At 38.2% G+C, this 17,621-nt stretch overlaps 1 protein-coding gene across 3 annotated transcripts in view; it reads left to right on the forward strand.

The window, feature by feature from the left end:
* VAMP7 (vesicle associated membrane protein 7) overlaps window positions 1–17,621 on the forward strand; it is a 71,312-nt gene that overhangs the window by 36,266 nt on the left and 17,425 nt on the right. For all 3 annotated transcript variants that reach the window (XM_025373210.1, XM_025373209.1, XM_025373211.1), the window contains one exon: window positions 8,588–8,655. In XM_025373210.1, coding sequence (XP_025228995.1) covers window positions 8,588–8,655 — 68 coding nt within the window. The remainder of the gene's footprint in view (window positions 1–8,587; window positions 8,656–17,621) is intronic.

Consider the following 17,621-nt stretch of genomic DNA (forward strand, 5'->3'; position numbering starts at 1 on the left):
ATTTTCCAGGTGTTGTGTGTCTCAGTTCCCCTGGCTAGGGAAAGGGATTCCCTTCCCCCTTGCGCTTCCCAGGTGAGGCGATGCCTCGCCCTGCTTCAGCTCTTGGTGGTCGGGCTGCAGCAGCTGACCAGCGCCGATTGTCCGGCACTCCCCAGTGAGATGAACCCAGTACCTCAGTTGAAAATGCAGAAATCACCGGTCTTCTGTGTCGCTCGCGCTGGGAGTTGGAGACTGGAGCTGTTCCTATTCGGCCATCTTGCCAATAATATACATTCTTATGATCCATGACCATAAGATGTCTTTCTGTATCTTTGTGTCATCTTCAGTTTTTTTCATCAGTGTTTTGTAGTTTTACTTGTAGGAGTCTTTCACCTCCTTGTTAAATTTATTCTTCGATATTTTATATTTTCATAACTATTATAAATGGGATTGCCTTCTTGATTTCATAAAGTTTTATTTCACCAAGTTCATTATTGGTGCATAGAAACATTACGGATTTTTGTATGTTGATTCTCTATTCTGCAACTTTACTGAATATATTTATCATATCTGGGAGTTTTTTGGTGGAGTCTTTAGGGTCTTTTAGATATAAGATCATGTCATCTGCAAAGAGAGATAATTTAACTTCCTCTTTTTCAATTGGGATGCCCTTATTTCTTTCTCTTGCGTGATTGCTCTGGCTAGGACTTTCAGTATTGTGTTGAATAGGAGTAGTGAAACTGGGCATCCTTCCAGTACTATGTTGAATAGGAGTGGTGAGAGTTTTCCAGTTCTTAGAGGAAAGGCTTTTAGTTTTTCCCATTCAGTATGATGATAGCTGTGAGTTTGTCATAAATAGCCTTTATCATGTTGAGGGATGTTCCTTCTATGCCTAGTTTTTTGAGAGTTTTTATCATGGAGAGATGTTGAATTTTTTTTGATACCTTGAACTATATATTTTTATTTGAATAGATAAAAGTAGAATATCCTATTTTCCTTTTGAGCTATGTCATCATATGGCTACAATTAGGGATGAAAATGGAAATGTTTCACCCTGACCCATTGCAATTTCTATGTTACACATTTGCTCTTTTTTTTTTATTATTATGCTTTAAGTTTTGGGATACATGTGTAGAATGTGTAGGTTTGTTACATAGGTGTACACATGCCATGGTGGTTTGCTGCACCCAGAAATACATTAGGTATTTCTCCTAATGCTATTTCTCCCCAGCCCCCCACCCCCACCCCACAACAGGCCCCTGTGTCCATGTGTTCTCATTGTTGAACTCCCACTTATGAGTGAGAACATGCGGTGTTTGGTTTTCTGTTCCTTTGTTACTTTGCTGAGAATGATGGTTTCTGGCTTCATTCATGTCCCTGCAAAGGACATGAACTCATCCTTTTTTATGGATGCATAGTATTCCATTGTGTATATGTGCCATATTTTCTTTATCCAGTCTATCATTGGTGGGCATTTGGGTTGGTTTGAAGTCTTTGCTATTGTGAATAGTGCTGCAATAAGCATAAGTGTGCATGTGTCTTTATAGTAAAATGATTTATAATCCTTTGAGTATATACCCAGCAATGGGATTGCTGGGTCAAATGGTATTTCCAGTTCTAGATCCTTGAGGAATCGCCACACTTTGACAATGGTTGAACTAATGTACACTTCTACCAACAGTGTAAAAGTGTTCCTGTTGCTCCACATCCTCTCCAACATCTGTTGTTTCCTGACTTTTTAATGATTGCCATTTAATGATCGCCATTGTAACTGGTGTAAGAGGGTATCTCATTGTGGTTTTGATTTGCATTTCTCTAATGACCAGTGATGACGAGCTTTTATTAATATGTTGGCCACATAAATGTCTTCTTTTGAGAAGTGTCTTTTCATACCCTTCACACACTTTTTGATGGGGTTGTTTTTTTCTTGTAAATTTGTTTAAGTTCCTTGTAGATTCTGGATATTAGCCCTTTGTCAGATGGATAGATTGCAAAAATTTTCTCCCATTCTGTAGGTTACCTGTTCACTCTGATGATAGTTTCTTTTGCTGTGCAGAAGCTCTTTAGTTTAATTAGATCCCATTTGTCAATTTTGGCTTTTGTTGTCATTGCTTTTGGTGTTTTAGTCATGAAGTCTTTGCCCATGCCTGTGTCCTCAATGGTATTGCCTAGGTTTTCTTCTAGGGATTTTATGGTTTTAGGTCTTACGTTTAAGTCTTTAATCCATCTTGAGTTAATTTTTGTATAAGGTGTAAGGAAGGGGTCCAGTTTCAGTTTTCTGCATATGGCTAGCCAGTTTTCCCAACACTGTTTATTAAATAGGGAATCCTTTCCCCATTTCTTTTTTTTGTCAGGTTTGTCAAAGATCAGATGGTTGTAGATGTGTGGTATTATTTCTGAGGCCTCTGTTCTGTTCCATTGGTCTACATCTCTGTTTTGGTACCAGTACCATGCTGTTTGGGTTACTGTAACCTTGTAGTATAGTTTGTAGTCAGGTAGCGTGATGTCTCCAGCTTTGTTGTTCTTGCTTAGGATTGCCTTGGCTATATGGGCTCTTTTTTGGTTCCAAATGAAATTTAAAGTAGTTTTTTCTAAATCTGTGAAGAAAGTCAATGGTAGCTGGATGGGGATAGCATTGAAACTATAAATTACATTGGACAATATGGCCATTTTCACTATACTGATTCTTCCTCTCCATGAACATGGAATGTTTTTACATTCATTCGTGTCCTCTCTTATTTCCTTGAGCAGTGGTTTGTAGTTCTCCTTGAAGAGGTCCTTCACATCCCTTGTAAGTTGTATTTCTAGGTATTTTATTCTCTTTGTAGCAATTGTGAATGGGAATTCACTCATAATTTGGCCCTCTGTTTGTCTTTTATTGGTGTATAGGAATGCTTGTGATTTTTGCACATTGATTTTGCATTCTGATACTTTGCTGAAGTTGCTTATCAGCTTAAGGAGGTTTTGGACTGAGACGATGGGGTTTTCTAAATATACAATCATGTCATCTGCAAAGAGAGACAATTTGACTTCCTCTCTTCCTATTTGAATACCCTTTATTTCTTTCTCTTGCCTGATTGCCCTGGGCAGAACTTCCAATACTATGTTGAATAGGAGTGGTGAGAGAGGGCTCCTTGCCTTGTGCTGGTTTTCAAAGGGAATGCTTCCAGCTTTTGCCCATTCAGTATGATATTGGCTGTGGGTTTGTCATAAGTAGTTCTTATTATTTTGTGATACGTTCCGTCAATAGCTAATTTATTGAGAGTTTTTAGCATAAAGCGGTGTTGAATTTTATCAGAGGCCTTTTCTGCATCTGTTGAGATAATCATGTGGTTTTTGTCATTGGTTCTTTTTATGTGATGGATTACATTTATTGATTTGCATATGTTGAACCAGTCTTGCATTCCGGGGATGAAGCCCGCTTGATCGTGGTGGATAAGCTTTTTGATGTGCTGCTGGATTCGTTTTGCCAGTATTTTATTGAGGATTTTCACATCGATGTTCATCAGGGACATTGGCCTGAAATTTTCTTTTTTTGTTGTGTCTCTGCCAGGTTTTGGTATCAGGATGATGCTGGCCTCATAAAATGAGTTAGGGAGGAGTCCCTCTTTCTCTGTTGTTTGAAATAGTTTCAGAAGGAATCGTACCAGCTCCTCTTTATAACCTCTGGTAGAATTCAGCTGTGAATCCTTCTGGTCCTGGACTTTTTTTGCTTCGTAAGCTATTACTGCCTCAAGTTCAGAACTTGTTATTGTTCTATTCAGGGATTTGACTTCTTCCTGGTTTAGTCTTGGGAGGGTGTATGCGTCCAGGAATTTATGCATTTCTTCCAGATTTTCTAGTTTACTTGAGTAGAGGTGTTTATTGTATTCTCTGATGGTAGTTTGTATTTCTCTGGGATCAATGGTGATATCCCGTTTATCATTTTTTATTGTGTCTATTTGATTCTTTTCTCTTTTCTTCTTTATTAGTCTCCTAGCAGTCTATTTTGTTAATCTTTTCAAAAAACAGCTCCTGGATTCCTTGATTCTTTTTGGAGGGTTTTTCATGTCTCTGTCTCCTTCAGTTCTGCTCTGATCTTAGTTATTTCTTGTCTTCTGCTAGCTTTGAATTTGTTTGCTCTTACTTCTCTAGTTCTTTTAATTGTGATGTTAGGGTGTTGATTTTAAGTCTTTCCCAGTTTCTGTTGTGAGCGTTTAGTGCTATAAATTTCCTTCTCAATACTGCCCTAGCTCTGTCCCAGAAATTCTGGCATGTTGTATCTTTGTTCTCATTGGTTTCAAAAAACTTATTTATTTCTGCCTTAATTTCATTATTTACCCAGTAGTCATTCAGGAACAGGTTGTTCATTTTCCATGTAGTTCTGCAGTTTTGATTGAGTTTCTTAATCCTGAGTTCTAATTTGATTGCACTGTGGTCTGAGAGACTGTTGGTTATGATTTCCATTTTTTGCATTTGCTGAGGAGTGTTTTACTTCCAATTATGTGATCAATTTTAGAATAAGTGTGATTTGGTGCTGAGAAGAATGTATATTCTGTTGATTTGGCTTGGAGAGTTCTGTAGATGTCTATTAGGTCCTCTTGGTCCAGAGCTGAGTTCAAGTCCTTAATATCCTTGTTAATTTTCTGTCTCGATCTGATATTGACAATGGGGTGTTAAAGTCTCCTACTGTTATTGTGTGGTAGTCTGAGTCTCTTTGTAGGTCTCTAAGGACTTGCTTTATGAATCTGGGTGCTCCTGTATTGGGTGCATATATATTTAGGATAGTTAGTTCTTCTTGTTACATTGATCTCTTTACCATTATGTAATGGTCTTCTTTGTCTCTTTTGATCTTTGTTGGTTTAAAGTCTGTTTTATCAGAGACTAGGATTGCAACCCCTGCTTTTTATGTTTGTTTGTTTTTTGCTTTCCATTTGCTTAGTAAATATTCCTCTATTCCTTTATTTTGAGTCTATGTGTGTCTCTGCACGTGATATGGGTCTCCTGAATACAGCACACAGATGGGTCTTGATTCTTTATTCAATTTGCCAGTCTGTGTCTTTTATTTGGGGCATTTAGCCCATTTACATTTAAGGTTAATATTGTTATGTGTGAATTTGATCCTGTCATTATAATGCTAGTTGGCAATTTTGCCGTTAGTTGATGCAGTTTCTTCATAGTGTCGATGGTCTTTACAGTTTGGTATGCTTTTGCAGTGGCTGGTACTGGTTTTTCCTTTCCTTATTTAATGCTTCCTTCAGGACTTCTTGTAAGGCAGGCCTGGTGGTGACAAAATCTGTCAGCATTTGCTTGTCTGTAAAGGATTTTATTTCTCCTTCGTTTATGAAGCTTAGTTTGGTTGGATATGAATTTCTGGGTTGAAAATTCTTTTCTCTAAGAATGTTGAATATTGGCCCCCACTCTCTTCTGGCTTGTGGGGTTTCTGCTGAGAGATCCGCTGTTAGTCTGATGGGCTTCCCTTTGTGGGTAACCCAACCTCTGGCTGCCCTTAACATTTTTTCCTTCATTTCATCCTTGGTGAATCTGACGATATGTGTCTTGGGGTTGCTCTTCTCGAGGGGTATCTTTGTGGTGTTCTCTGTATTTCCCAAATTTGAATATTGTCCTGTCTTGCTAGGTTGGGAAAGTTCTCCTGGATAATATCCTAAAGAATGTTTTCCAACTTGGTTCCATTCTCCCTGTGACTTTCAAGTACAGCAACCAAACATAGGTTTGGTCTTTTCATATAGTCCCATATTTCTTGGAGCCTTTGTTCATTCATTTTCATTATCTTTTCTCTAATCTGGTCTTCATGCTTCATTTCATTAAGTGAATCTTCAATCTCTGATATCCTTTCTTCCACTTGATCAGTTCAGCTGTTGATACTTGTGTATGTTTCACAAAGTTCTTGTGCCGTGTTTTTCAGCTCCATCAGGTCATTTATGTTCTTCTCTAAACTGGTTATTCTAGTTAGCAATTCCTCTAACCTTTTTTCAAGATTCTTAGTTTCCTTGCACTGGGTTAGAACATGCTCCTTTAGCTCAGAGGAGTTTGTTATCATCCACCTTCTGAAGCCTACTTCTGTCAGTTCATCAAAGTCATTCTCCATCCAGTTTTTTCTCTTGGAATTGTCAGCCTTTTTGCACTGGTTTTTCTTCATCTTCATGGATTTATCTGCCTTTGGTCTTTGATGTTGGTGACCTGCGGATGGGGTTTCTGTGTGGACGTCCTTTTTGTGGATGTTGATGCTATTCTTTTCTGTTTGTTAGTTTTCCTTCTAACAGGCCCTTCTGCTGCAGATCTGTTGGAGTTTGCTGGAGGTCCACTCCAGACCCTGTTTGCCTGGGTATCACCAGCGGAGGCTGCAGAACAGCAAAGATTGCTGCCCGTTCCTTCCTCTGGAAGCTTCGTCCCAGAGGGGCACCAGCCAGATGCCAGCCGGAGCACTCCTGCATGAGTGTCTGTCGACCCCTGCTGGGAGATATCTCCCATTCAGGAGGCACGGAACTCAGGGACCCACTTCAGGAGGCAGTCTGTCCTTAGCAGAGCTCAAGCGCTGTGCTGGGAGAGCCGCTGCTCTCTTCAGAGCTGGCAGGCAGGAACGTTGAAGTCTGCTGAAGCTGAGCCCACAGCCACCCCTTCCCCCAGGTGCTCTGTCCCAAGGAGATGGGAGTTTTATCTATAAGCCCCTGGCTGGGGCTGCTGCCTTTCTTTCAGAGATGCCCTGCCCAGAGAGGAGGAATCCAGAGAGACAGTCTGGCCACAGCGACTTTGGGGAACTGCGGTGGGCTCTGCCCAGTTCAAACTTTCTGGCCGCTTTGTTTATACAGTGAGGGGAAAACTGCCTACTGAAGCCTCAGTAATGGCAGACGCCCCTCCCTTCACCAAGCTCGAGTATCCCATGTCGACTTCAGACTGCTGTGCTGGCAGCAAGAATTTCAAGCCAGTAGATCTTAGCTTGCTGGGCTCCGTGGGTGTGGAATATGCCGAGCTAGACCACTTGCCTCCCTGGCTTCAGCCACCTTTCCAGGGGAGTGAACAGTTATGCCTCGCTGGCGTTCCAGGCAACACTGGGGTATGAAAAAAATCTTCCGCACCTAGCTCAGTGTCTGCCCAAGTGACCACCCAGTTTTGTGCTTGAAACCCAGGGCCGTGGTGGCATAGGCACCCAAGGGAATCTCCTGGTCTGCAGATTGCGAAGACTGTGGGAAAAGCGTAGTATCTGGGCCGGAGTGCACCATTCCTCATGGCACAGTCCCTCACGGCTTCCCTTGGCTAGGGGAGGGAGTTCCCCGACCCCTTGTGCTTCTTGGATGAGGCAACACCCCACCCTGCTTTGCTTTGCCCTCTGTGGGCTGCACCCACTGTCTTAACCAGTCCCAATGAGATGCACCAGGTACCTCAGTTGGAAATGCAGAAATCACCCACCTTCTTCATTGATCTCACTGGGAGCTGCAGACCAGCGCTGTTCCTATTCGGTCATCTTGCCACCCTGAGATGTTGAATTTTATCACATGCTTTTTTTTATCAGATGCTTTCTCTGCATCTATTAAGGTGATCATGTGGCTTTTGTTCTTCATTCTGTTGATGGAATGTTTCATATTTATTGATTCGCATGCATTGAATCATCATTGCATCCCTGGGATAAATCCCACTTGATCATGGTGTATTATCTTTTTGATGTGATGTTTGATTTGGTTTGCTAGTATTTCATTGAGGATTTTTGCATCTGTGATCGTCAGGGATGTTGGCCTGCAGTTTTGTTTTTTTGTTGAGTCCTTGTCAGGTTTTGGTATCAGGGTAATGCTGGCCTTATAGAATGAGTTAGAGAGAATTCCCTTCTCTTGAACTTTTTGGCATAGTTTGAGAAGTGATGTTAGTTCTTCTCTGTAAGTTGCATGGAGTTCTGCAGTGAAGCCAGCTGATTCTGGGCATTGTTTTGGTTTTGTTGGGAGACTTTATTACTGATTCAATCGCATTACTCATTTCTGGCCTGTTCAGGTTTTCTATTTCTTCCTGATTCAGTCTTGGTAGGTTGCATATGTCCTGGGATTTATCCATTTCTTCTAGGTTTTCCAGTTTATTAGCGTGTAGTTGTTAATAATATTTCTATGGTCACTTCTTCCAATTTTTAGATTTGCTTTAATATGCAAGGACTTTTTCCTGAGGGTGTGTCTATGGTGTTGGTTGGGCAGGGCACTTTGACTTTGATTATGGGTACATTCAGTAGTGTCGTCTGTATAATTTCTTCAGCTATAAACAGCATCAACCATGTCTGTATTTTTCTTAGTGGCTCAGGGTGTAGTTGTTACGGAGGCTGTGGTGAAGTTTTGCTGGGTATGGGGACTTCAGGTGGGCTAGTCCTTGTTTTCGAGTGGTGTCACCAGTGGGTGAAGCATGCCTGTCCTTTGGCCCCAAGACAGTGTATTCATTAAGTTATATTACTTTTTTTAAAAAAATTATTTTATTCTGCATGCATATACTTAACGGCGTAAGTACTTCTGTAGTAAATATGAGCTGTCAAGAATACCAGTTTTGTAAGTTATATCAGATGTGAATTAAAACAAAGATAACGATAGCACATATGTAATGTAAAACTTGACCTTTTCTATTTTTCCAATATTTTCAGATCTGGTAGCTCAGCGAGGAGAAAGATTGGAATTATTGATTGACAAAACAGAAAATCTCGTGGATTCTGTAAGTGTGGAATCTGATAATATTTTTCAGGATGTAAAGTGGAGAAAGTATGGATGATGGCTAACATAATTGGGAAATGCCTTGAATTCAAAAATTTGGTGGGTTTTTTTTTTTCCTTTCTCATTTCCATTATGTGATTACTTTGTAATAATGAGGATAACAGTGAGGCACAGAAAAAAAAAATCATCCCCTAATAGCCATTAAGGTAGCTTTGGTTTGGAAAACATACTTAGTATACAGAAATAATTTTCTAAAGCTTTGGATTGAGGCCTATATAATTTAGCACCTCAACTGCATGTACCAGTCTGTTCACTTTACAAATTTGTAAAACATGAAACAAATGTGCAAGACATTTGTGACCCAATATGAATCCTGAAAACTGGACAATTCACTTTCTTGCTTACACTGATAGTTTCATCTTGCCTTGTATCAATCAAGAGACATGGATTGGAAAGGGCCAATAAATAAGCCTTAAAGGAGACAGTGTGTCCTTGTGAGCTGCTTATACTGTGGTTCCATATGTCCTCACATTTTCAATGCAGTTACTGTGAATGAAAGTTTTAAGGAAAGATGACAGTTGTATGGTGAACAGAAGGAGGACAGAGATCAGCTACGATTTGGGTCTACACAATTATAAATTTAAATGTACAGTACAGGTTTACACCTTGAAACAAAACAGTGATTGATTATGTTCGTTGTGACTGACAGCTGGATTGTAGTGGTTAAGAACACAAGCTCTAGTATCAGGTTGCCTGGATTTGAATCCACCTCTGCTACTTACTACTTGTGTGACCTTAGGCAAATGACTTAACCTATTTGTGCCTCAGTCATCATCTTCTGTAAAATGACGATGTACCCACTTCAGAGCATTTTAAGGATTAAATCAGATAATGCATGTAGAGTGCCTAACACAGTATTTGATACATAGTAAGAGCTATTTAAATGTTCGTCGTTATTGTTAATTTTACAGAGACATCTATTAGCAGCAGGTTTTGGAATATACAGTCTACTATCAGGTTTTCTAGGAGTTTATAAACAGTTTTTTCATCAAAGCATGTGGTAATTGGAGGAAGGATGGTACCATACAGGAAGTCAAAACACCTGGATTCTAGATCTCACTTTTTGACCCATTGCTGGGGGGGAAAGAAAACAGAGAAGTATCTGATTCCAGATCTGCAGAACAATATCTTTGATACTTCCAGACTGTCTCTTAGTTACTCTTAATTCTTGAGGATTACCTTGCTTAGCTGGAATAGTCTGTCTTTGACCAATACTAGTATAATCTGTACTTTCCAAATAAAAGTCTTAATTTTGTTGACTTCATGACTGAAAACAACAGAGGGTACTAATGAACTAACAGGTATCTCTCTTTATGGTAGAATAATATACATGCAGCAAATTGTATCAAGTGTACTACTTTTAAGTTATAGCTCAATTATTTTTCATGTGTATCTATACCCTGTAACCACCACCCAGATCTAGATAGAAAACATTTCCAGCACCCCAGAAGGCTGCCTCATACCCCTTCCAGTTAATAATCCCCAATAGATTTAATTATGTTTCTGACTTATATCACCATAGATAGTGTTTTGCCTGTTCTTAAAATTTATTTGTCTCTGGCCACTTTCACTCACCATTATGCCTGTGAGATTCATCCACTTTTTAAATTATAGTTATCACATATTTTTTGTTGTTTTGTATTATTCCATTATACAAATCTACCACAATTTGTTTATCCGTTCTTCTCTGTGGGGCTTTATTTCTGGATTCTCTATTTTGTTCCGTTGGTCAGTTTGTCTACCTTTATGCCAGTGCCACGCTGTGTTGATTACTTTAACTTTATGGAATTCTTGAAATTAAGTAATGTAAGTCTTCCAACTATATTCTTGTCCAATATTGTCTTCACTCTTTTAGGTGCTTTACATTTCCATATATGTTTTAGAATAAGCTTGTTTTCCATCTCTCAACCCCACAACAATGTGTATCTTTGTGACTGCATTTAATATATAGGTCAATTTAGGGAACATTGGTATCTTGACAGTATAGAGTTTTTTGGTCTGTGAACATGACATATCTCTGCTTTTGCTTAGGATTTAAAAAATTTTTCTCAGCAGTATTTTTTAGTTTTTGATGTACAGGTCTTGCACATATTTGTTAAATTTGCCCTTGATAATATCATGCTTTTGTATTGTGTAACAAATTTTTAAATTTTGTTTTTAAGTCATTATTGCTAGTATATGGAAAGAAAGTTGGTTATTGTATATTGACCTTGTTTTTATCCTGCAATCTTAGAAAAATTCATTTACCAGTTCTGGTTACTGTTTTGTACATTGCTGCCTTTTATTTTCTTTGCCTTATTCTGGCTAGAACCTTCTACACAATACTGAATACAAATGATAACAGTGAACATCCTTGCCTGTTGATCATCTAGTGGGGAAAAATTCTATATTTTTTGAAAAAAATAAATTCAGTGTTAAGTTTGTGGTTTACTGTAGATTTTTTTGTAGGTACCCTTTAATAGGTGGAAGAATTCCCTTTAATTCCTCATTTGAGAGTTATATTCATGATTTTATCAAATGCTTTTTCTCCATTTATGGAGAGTTTTGTTTGGTTTTTCTCCTTTATTCAGTTACTGTGGCAAATTACATTGCTTTTTGAATGTTAAACCAACTTTGCATTTCTGCAAGGTCATGACTTATTATCCTTCTTATATAGCACTTTATTGGATTTGCTATTGTATTGTTCAGGAATTTGGCATCTATGTTTATAAGAGATAGTGGTCTGTAATTTATTTTTGTTTTTAGGTTTTGGTATCAGGAATATGCTGGCCTCATTAAACAAGTTGGGAAATGTTAACCTCTCTGTCTTCTGAGTTTAGGTGCTATTGGTATTATCTGTCGTAGATGTTTGGAAGAATTTACTAGTAAAGCAGATTGGGCCTCGAGGTTTCTTCGTTAGAAAATTTAAAATCTGCTATCTTGCTGTTTGTTTCCTATTTGTCCCACCTAGTCTTTGTGCCCTTTTTTTCCTGCCTTCCATTGGATTTAGTATATTGTTATTCCATTATGTCTCCTTTGTCAGTTTATTGGCTATAGCTCCATTTTGTCATTTTCTGATTGCTTTAGGGTTTACAGTATGTCTTTGATTTATAATCTCCCTTAGAGTGGCATTTTTCCACTTCATGAAGAGATAAGAACATTATAATAGTTTACTTCTATCTGTTTCTTCTTGGCCTTTATGCTATTGTTGACATATTTTTATTTACACATATATTAAAAACTTCAGAATACATTGTTAACTTTTTTTGTTTAAAGAGTTATCTTTTAAAGAGATTTAAATAATAAGGGAAGTCTCTTCTATTTACCTATGTATCTACCATTTCAGTGCTCTTAATTCTTTTGTGTAGGCCGAGTTTCTATCTGATGTTATTTTCTTTCTGCCTGTATGCTTTAATTTAACATATAATCTTCCATTGTAGTTCAAGTGTGTAGGTCTACTGGAAATGAATTTCAGGTTTGGTATGTCTGAAAAGTGTTTATTTCACTTCCTTTTCTTTTGAAAGATATTTTCACTGAGTATAGAATTCTAGGTCAGTGATTTTTCTTTTCCTTTAATACTTGACGAACAGTGGTTCATCACTGTCTTTTACATTGTTTCTGACAAGAATTTTGCTGTCATTCTTACGTACATAAAGTGTATTTTTTTTTTCTTCTGGATGCTTTAAAGATTTTCTCTTTATCATTGGTTTTAAGAAATTTGATTACAATATATATGCCTTGATATATATTTCTTTATGTTTCTTTGGCTTTGAGTTTGTTGTAGTTTTTATGAAATTATGAAAATCTTTAGCTCTTTCTACGCTTCCAGTTACATCTATATTAAGCCACTTGAAGCTGTCCCACAGTTCACTGATGCTTTGTTCATTTTTCAGTCTTGTTTCCACTGTGTTTCATTTAGAATAGTTTCTATTGCTATGTCTTCAAGTTTACTTATCTTTTCTTCTGCAGTTTGCAATCTGCTGTTTCTGTCCTGTGTATGTTTCATCTTTACAAGTTTGTTTTGGATCTTTTTTATATCTTCCATTTGTCTCCTTAACATGTGCATACTTTCCTCTACCTTCTTGAGTATACGAAGTGTATTTATAATTGAAGTGCTTATTCTACTTACATGTAATGCAAATTTTGATAGTTAGGTGTATCTTGCTCTTTGTTTTTATTTGCCCCATCCCCATCCTCTTCTTTTTTATTTTGATTGCTCAGGTACTTTTTAAATTTTTTTTTTTTTAAATCATCTCTATTTGTTTTTTAACACCTCTATTGAGAAATAATTCACAGACCATACAAACTGCCCATTTAAAGGGTACACTTCAGTGGAATTTAGTATATTACATTATTAAAACTATGGTAAAATATGTATAACATAAAATTTTGCCATTTTAACCTTTTTAAAGTGCACAATTCAGTGGTGTTAATTACATCCACAGTGTTGTGTAACCATCACTACTACCTATTTCCAAAACTTTTTTATCACCCCCTAACAAAAACTCTGTAACCACTAAGTAATAATAACTCCCCATTCTCCTTACTCTCAGTCCCTGGTAATTCTAATCTACTTTCTGTCTCTGTGAATTTGCCTATTCTAGATATGTCATATAAGTGGGATCATACAAAATTTGCCCTTTTGTGTCTGGCTTATTTCACTAAGCATAATACTTTATTGCTTAAAAAAAAAAATGCTAACAATCACCTGAACCTTCGGTGAGTCTTAATCTTTTTGCTGGGTGGAGGGTCTCACCTTGATGTTAATGGCTACTGACTGATCGATGAGGCTGGTGGTTGTTGAAGGTTGTGGTGGCTGTGGCAATTTCTTAAAATAAGACAACAGTAAAGTTTACCACATTGATTGACTCTTTCACAAAAGATTTCTCTGTAGTATGTGTTGCTGTTTGATAGCAATTTACCGACAATAGGACTTCTTTCAGAATTGAAGTCAGTCCTCTCAAATCAGCTACAGTTGATGTAATTTTCTAAATTTTTGTTGTCATTTCAACAGTGTTCACAGCATCTTCACCAGGAGTAGTTGCCATCTCAAGAAACCACTTTCCTTGCCCATGCATAAGAAACAACTCCTCATTCATTAAAGTTTTATAAGAAACTGCAGCAGTTCAGTCATGTCTTCAGGCTCCAGTTCTAATTCTAGTTCTCTTCTGTTTCTACCACATGTGCAGTTACTTGCTCCACTGAAGTCTTGAACCCCTCAAAATCATTTGTGAGGATTGTAATCAGCTTCTTCCAAACACCTGTTAATGTTTATATTTTGACTTCCTCCCACGAATCATGAATGTTCTAAATGGCATCTAGAATGACGAATCCTTTCTAGAAGGTCTTCACTTTACTTTGCCCAGATCTATCAGAGGAATCATTATCTATGGCAGCTATACTAAATGTTTTTCTTAAATAATAAGACTCGAAAGTTGAAATCACTCCTTGATTCATGGGCAGCAGAATGGATGTTGTATTAGCAGGTGTGAACCCCGAAAGTCTGAGACAGGTCTCAGTCGATTTAGAAAGTTTGTTTTGCCAAAGTTGAGAGTGCACACCCATGACACAGCCTCAGGAAGTCCTGGCAACATGTGCCCAAGGTGGTCAGAGCCCAGTTTGGTTTTATGCATTCTAGGGAGACATGACACATCAGTCAACATATGCAAGATGAACATTGGTTCAGCCTGGAAAGGCGGGACAACTCGAAGCAAAGGCAGGAAGACTCGAAGTGGGGAGGGAGTTTCCAGGTCTTAGATAGGTAAGAGACAAATGGTTGTATTCTTTTTTTTTTTTAATTTATTTTTTATTATTATTATACTTTAAGTTCTAGGGTACATGTGCATAACGTGCAGGTTTGTTACATATGTATACTTGTGCCATGTTGCTGTGCTGCACCCATCAACTTGTCAGCACCCATCAACTCGTCATTTACATCAGGTATAACTCCCAATGCAATCCCTCCCCCTTCCCCCCTCCCCATGATAGGCCCCGGTGTGTGATGTTCCCCTTCCCGAGTCCAAGTGATCTCATTGTTCAGTTCCCACCTATGAGTGAGAACATGCGGTGTTTGGTTTTCTGTTCTTGTGATAGTTTGCTAAGAATGATGGTTTCCAGCTGCATCCATGTCCCTACAAAGGACACAAACTCATCCTTTTTTATGGCTGCATAGTATTCCATGGTGTATATGTGCCACATTTTCTTAATCCAGTCTGTCACTGATGGACATTTGGGTTGATTCCAAGTCTTTGCTATTGTGAATAGTGCTGCAATAAACATACGTGTGCATGTGTCTTTATAGCAGCATAATTTATAATCCTTTGGGTATATCCCCAGTAATGGGATGGCTGGGTCATATGGTACATCTAGTTCTAGATCCTTGAGGAATCGCCATACTGTTTTCCATAATGGTTGAACTAGTTTACAATCCCACCAACAGTGTAAAAGTGTTCCTATTTCTCCACATCCTCTCCAGCACCTGTTGTTTCCTGACTTTTTAATGATTGCCATTCTAACTGGTGTGAGATGGTATCTCATTGTGGTTTTGATTTGCATTTCTCTGATGGCCAGTGATGATGAGCATTTTTTCATATGTCTGTTGGCTGTATGAATGTCTTCTTTTGAGAAATGTCTGTTCATATCCTTTGCCCACTTTTTGATGGGGTTGTTTGTTTTTTTCTTGTAAATTTGTTTGAGTTCTTTGTAGGTTCTGGATATTAGCCCTTTGTCAGATGAGTAGATTGCAAAAATTTTCTCCCATTCTGTAGGTTGCCTGTTCACTCTGATGGTAGTTTCTTTTGCTGTGCAGAAGCTCTTTGGTTTAATTAGATCCCATTTGTCAATTTTGGCTTTTGCTGCCGTTGCTTTTGGTATTTTAGACATAAAGTCTTTGCCCATGCCTATGTCCTGAATGGTACTACCTAGGTTTTCCTCTAGGATTTTTATGGTATTAGGTCTAACATTTAAGTCTCTAATCCATCTTGAATTAATTTTCGTATAAGGAGTAAGGAAAGGACCCAGTTTCAGCTTTCTACTTATGGCTAGCCAATTTTTCCAGCACCATTTATTAAATAGGGAATCCTTTCCCCATTTCTTGTTTCTCTTAGGTTTGTCAAAGATCAGATGGCTGTAGATGTGTGGTATGATTTCTGAGGGCTCTGTTCTGTTCCATTGGTCTATATCTCTGTTTTGGTACCAGTACCATGCTGTTTTGGTTACTGTAGCCTTGTAGTATAGTTTGAAGTCAGGTAGCGTGATGCCTCCAGCTTTGTTCTTTTGACTTAGGATTGTCTTGGAGATGCGGGCTCTTTTTTGGTTCCATATGAACTTTAAAGCAGTTTTTTCCAATTCTGTGAAGAAACTCATTGGTAGCTTGATGGGGATGGCATTGAATCTATAAATAACCTTGGGCAGTATGGCCATTTTCACAATATTGATTCTTCCTATCCATGAGCATGGTATGTTCTTCCATTTGTTTGTGTCCTCTTTTATTTCACTGAGCAGTGGTTTGTAGTTCTCCTTGAAGAGGTCCTTTACATCCCTTGTAAGTTGGATTCCTAGGTATTTTATTCTCTTTGAAGCAATTGTGAATGGAAGTTCATTCATGATTTGGCTCTCTGTTTGTCTGTTATTGGTGTATAAGAATGCTTGTGATTTTTGCACATTAATTTTGTATCCTGAGACTTTGCTGAAGTTGCTTATCAGCTTAAGGAGATTTTGGGCTGAGACAATGGGGTTTTCTAAATATACAATCATGTCATCTGCAAAGAGGGACAATTTGACTTCTTCTTTCCCTAACTGAATACCCTTGATTTCTTTCTCTTGCCTGATTGCCCTAGCTAGAACTTCCAACACTATGTTGAATAGGAGTGGTGAGAGAGGACATCCCTGTCTTGTGCCAGTTTTCAAAGGGAATTTTTCCAGTTTTTGCCCATTCAGTATGATATTGGCTGTGGGTTTGTCATAAATAGCTCTTATTATTTTGAGGTACGTTCCATCAATACCGAATTTATTGAGCGTTTTTAGCATGAAGGGCTGTTGAATTTTGTCAAAGGCCTTTTCTGCATCTATTGAGATAATCATGTGGTTCTTGTCTTTGGTTCTGTTTATATGCTGGATTATATTTATTGATTTGCGAATGTTGAACCAGCCTTGCATCCCAGGGATGAAGCCCACTTGATCATGGTGGATAAGCTTTTTGATGTGTTGCTGAATCCGGTTTGCCAGTATTTTATTGAGGATTTTTGCATCGATGTTCATCAGGGATATTGGTCTAAAATTCTCTTTTTTTGTTGTCTCTCTGCCAGGCTTTGGTATCAGGATGATGTTGGCCTCATAAAATGAGTTAGGGAGGATTCCCTCTTTTTCTATTGATTGAAATAGTTTCAGAAGGAATGGTACCAGCTCCTCCTTGTACCTCTGGTAGAATTCAGCTGTGAATCCATCTGGTCCTGGACTTTTTTTGGTTAGTAGGCTATTAATTATTGCCTCAATTTCAGAGCCTGCTATTGGTCTATTCAGGGATTCAACTTCTTCCTGGTTTAGTCTTGGAAGAGTGTACATGTCCAGGAAATTATCCATTTCTTCTAGATTTTCCAGTTTATTTGCGTAGAGGTGTTTATAGTATTGTCTGATGGTAGTTTGTATTTCTGTGGGGTCGGTGGTGATATCCCCTTTATCATTTTTTATTGCGTCAATTTGATTCTTCTCTCTTTTCTTCTTTATTAGTCTTGCTAGCGGTCTGTCAATTTTGTTGATCTTTTCAAAAAACCAACTCCTGGATTCATTGATTTTTTGGAGGGTTTTTTGTGTCTCTATCTCCTTCAGTTCTGCTCTGATCTTAGTTATTGCTTGCCTTCTGCTAGCTTTTGAATGTGTTTGCTCTTGCTTCTCTAGTTCTTTTAATTGCGATGTTAGAGTGTCAATTTT

The sequence above is a fragment of the Theropithecus gelada genome, chromosome X (assembly GCF_003255815.1).
Source record: "Theropithecus gelada isolate Dixy chromosome X, Tgel_1.0, whole genome shotgun sequence".
Classification (NCBI taxonomy): Eukaryota; Metazoa; Chordata; class Mammalia; order Primates; family Cercopithecidae; genus Theropithecus; species Theropithecus gelada.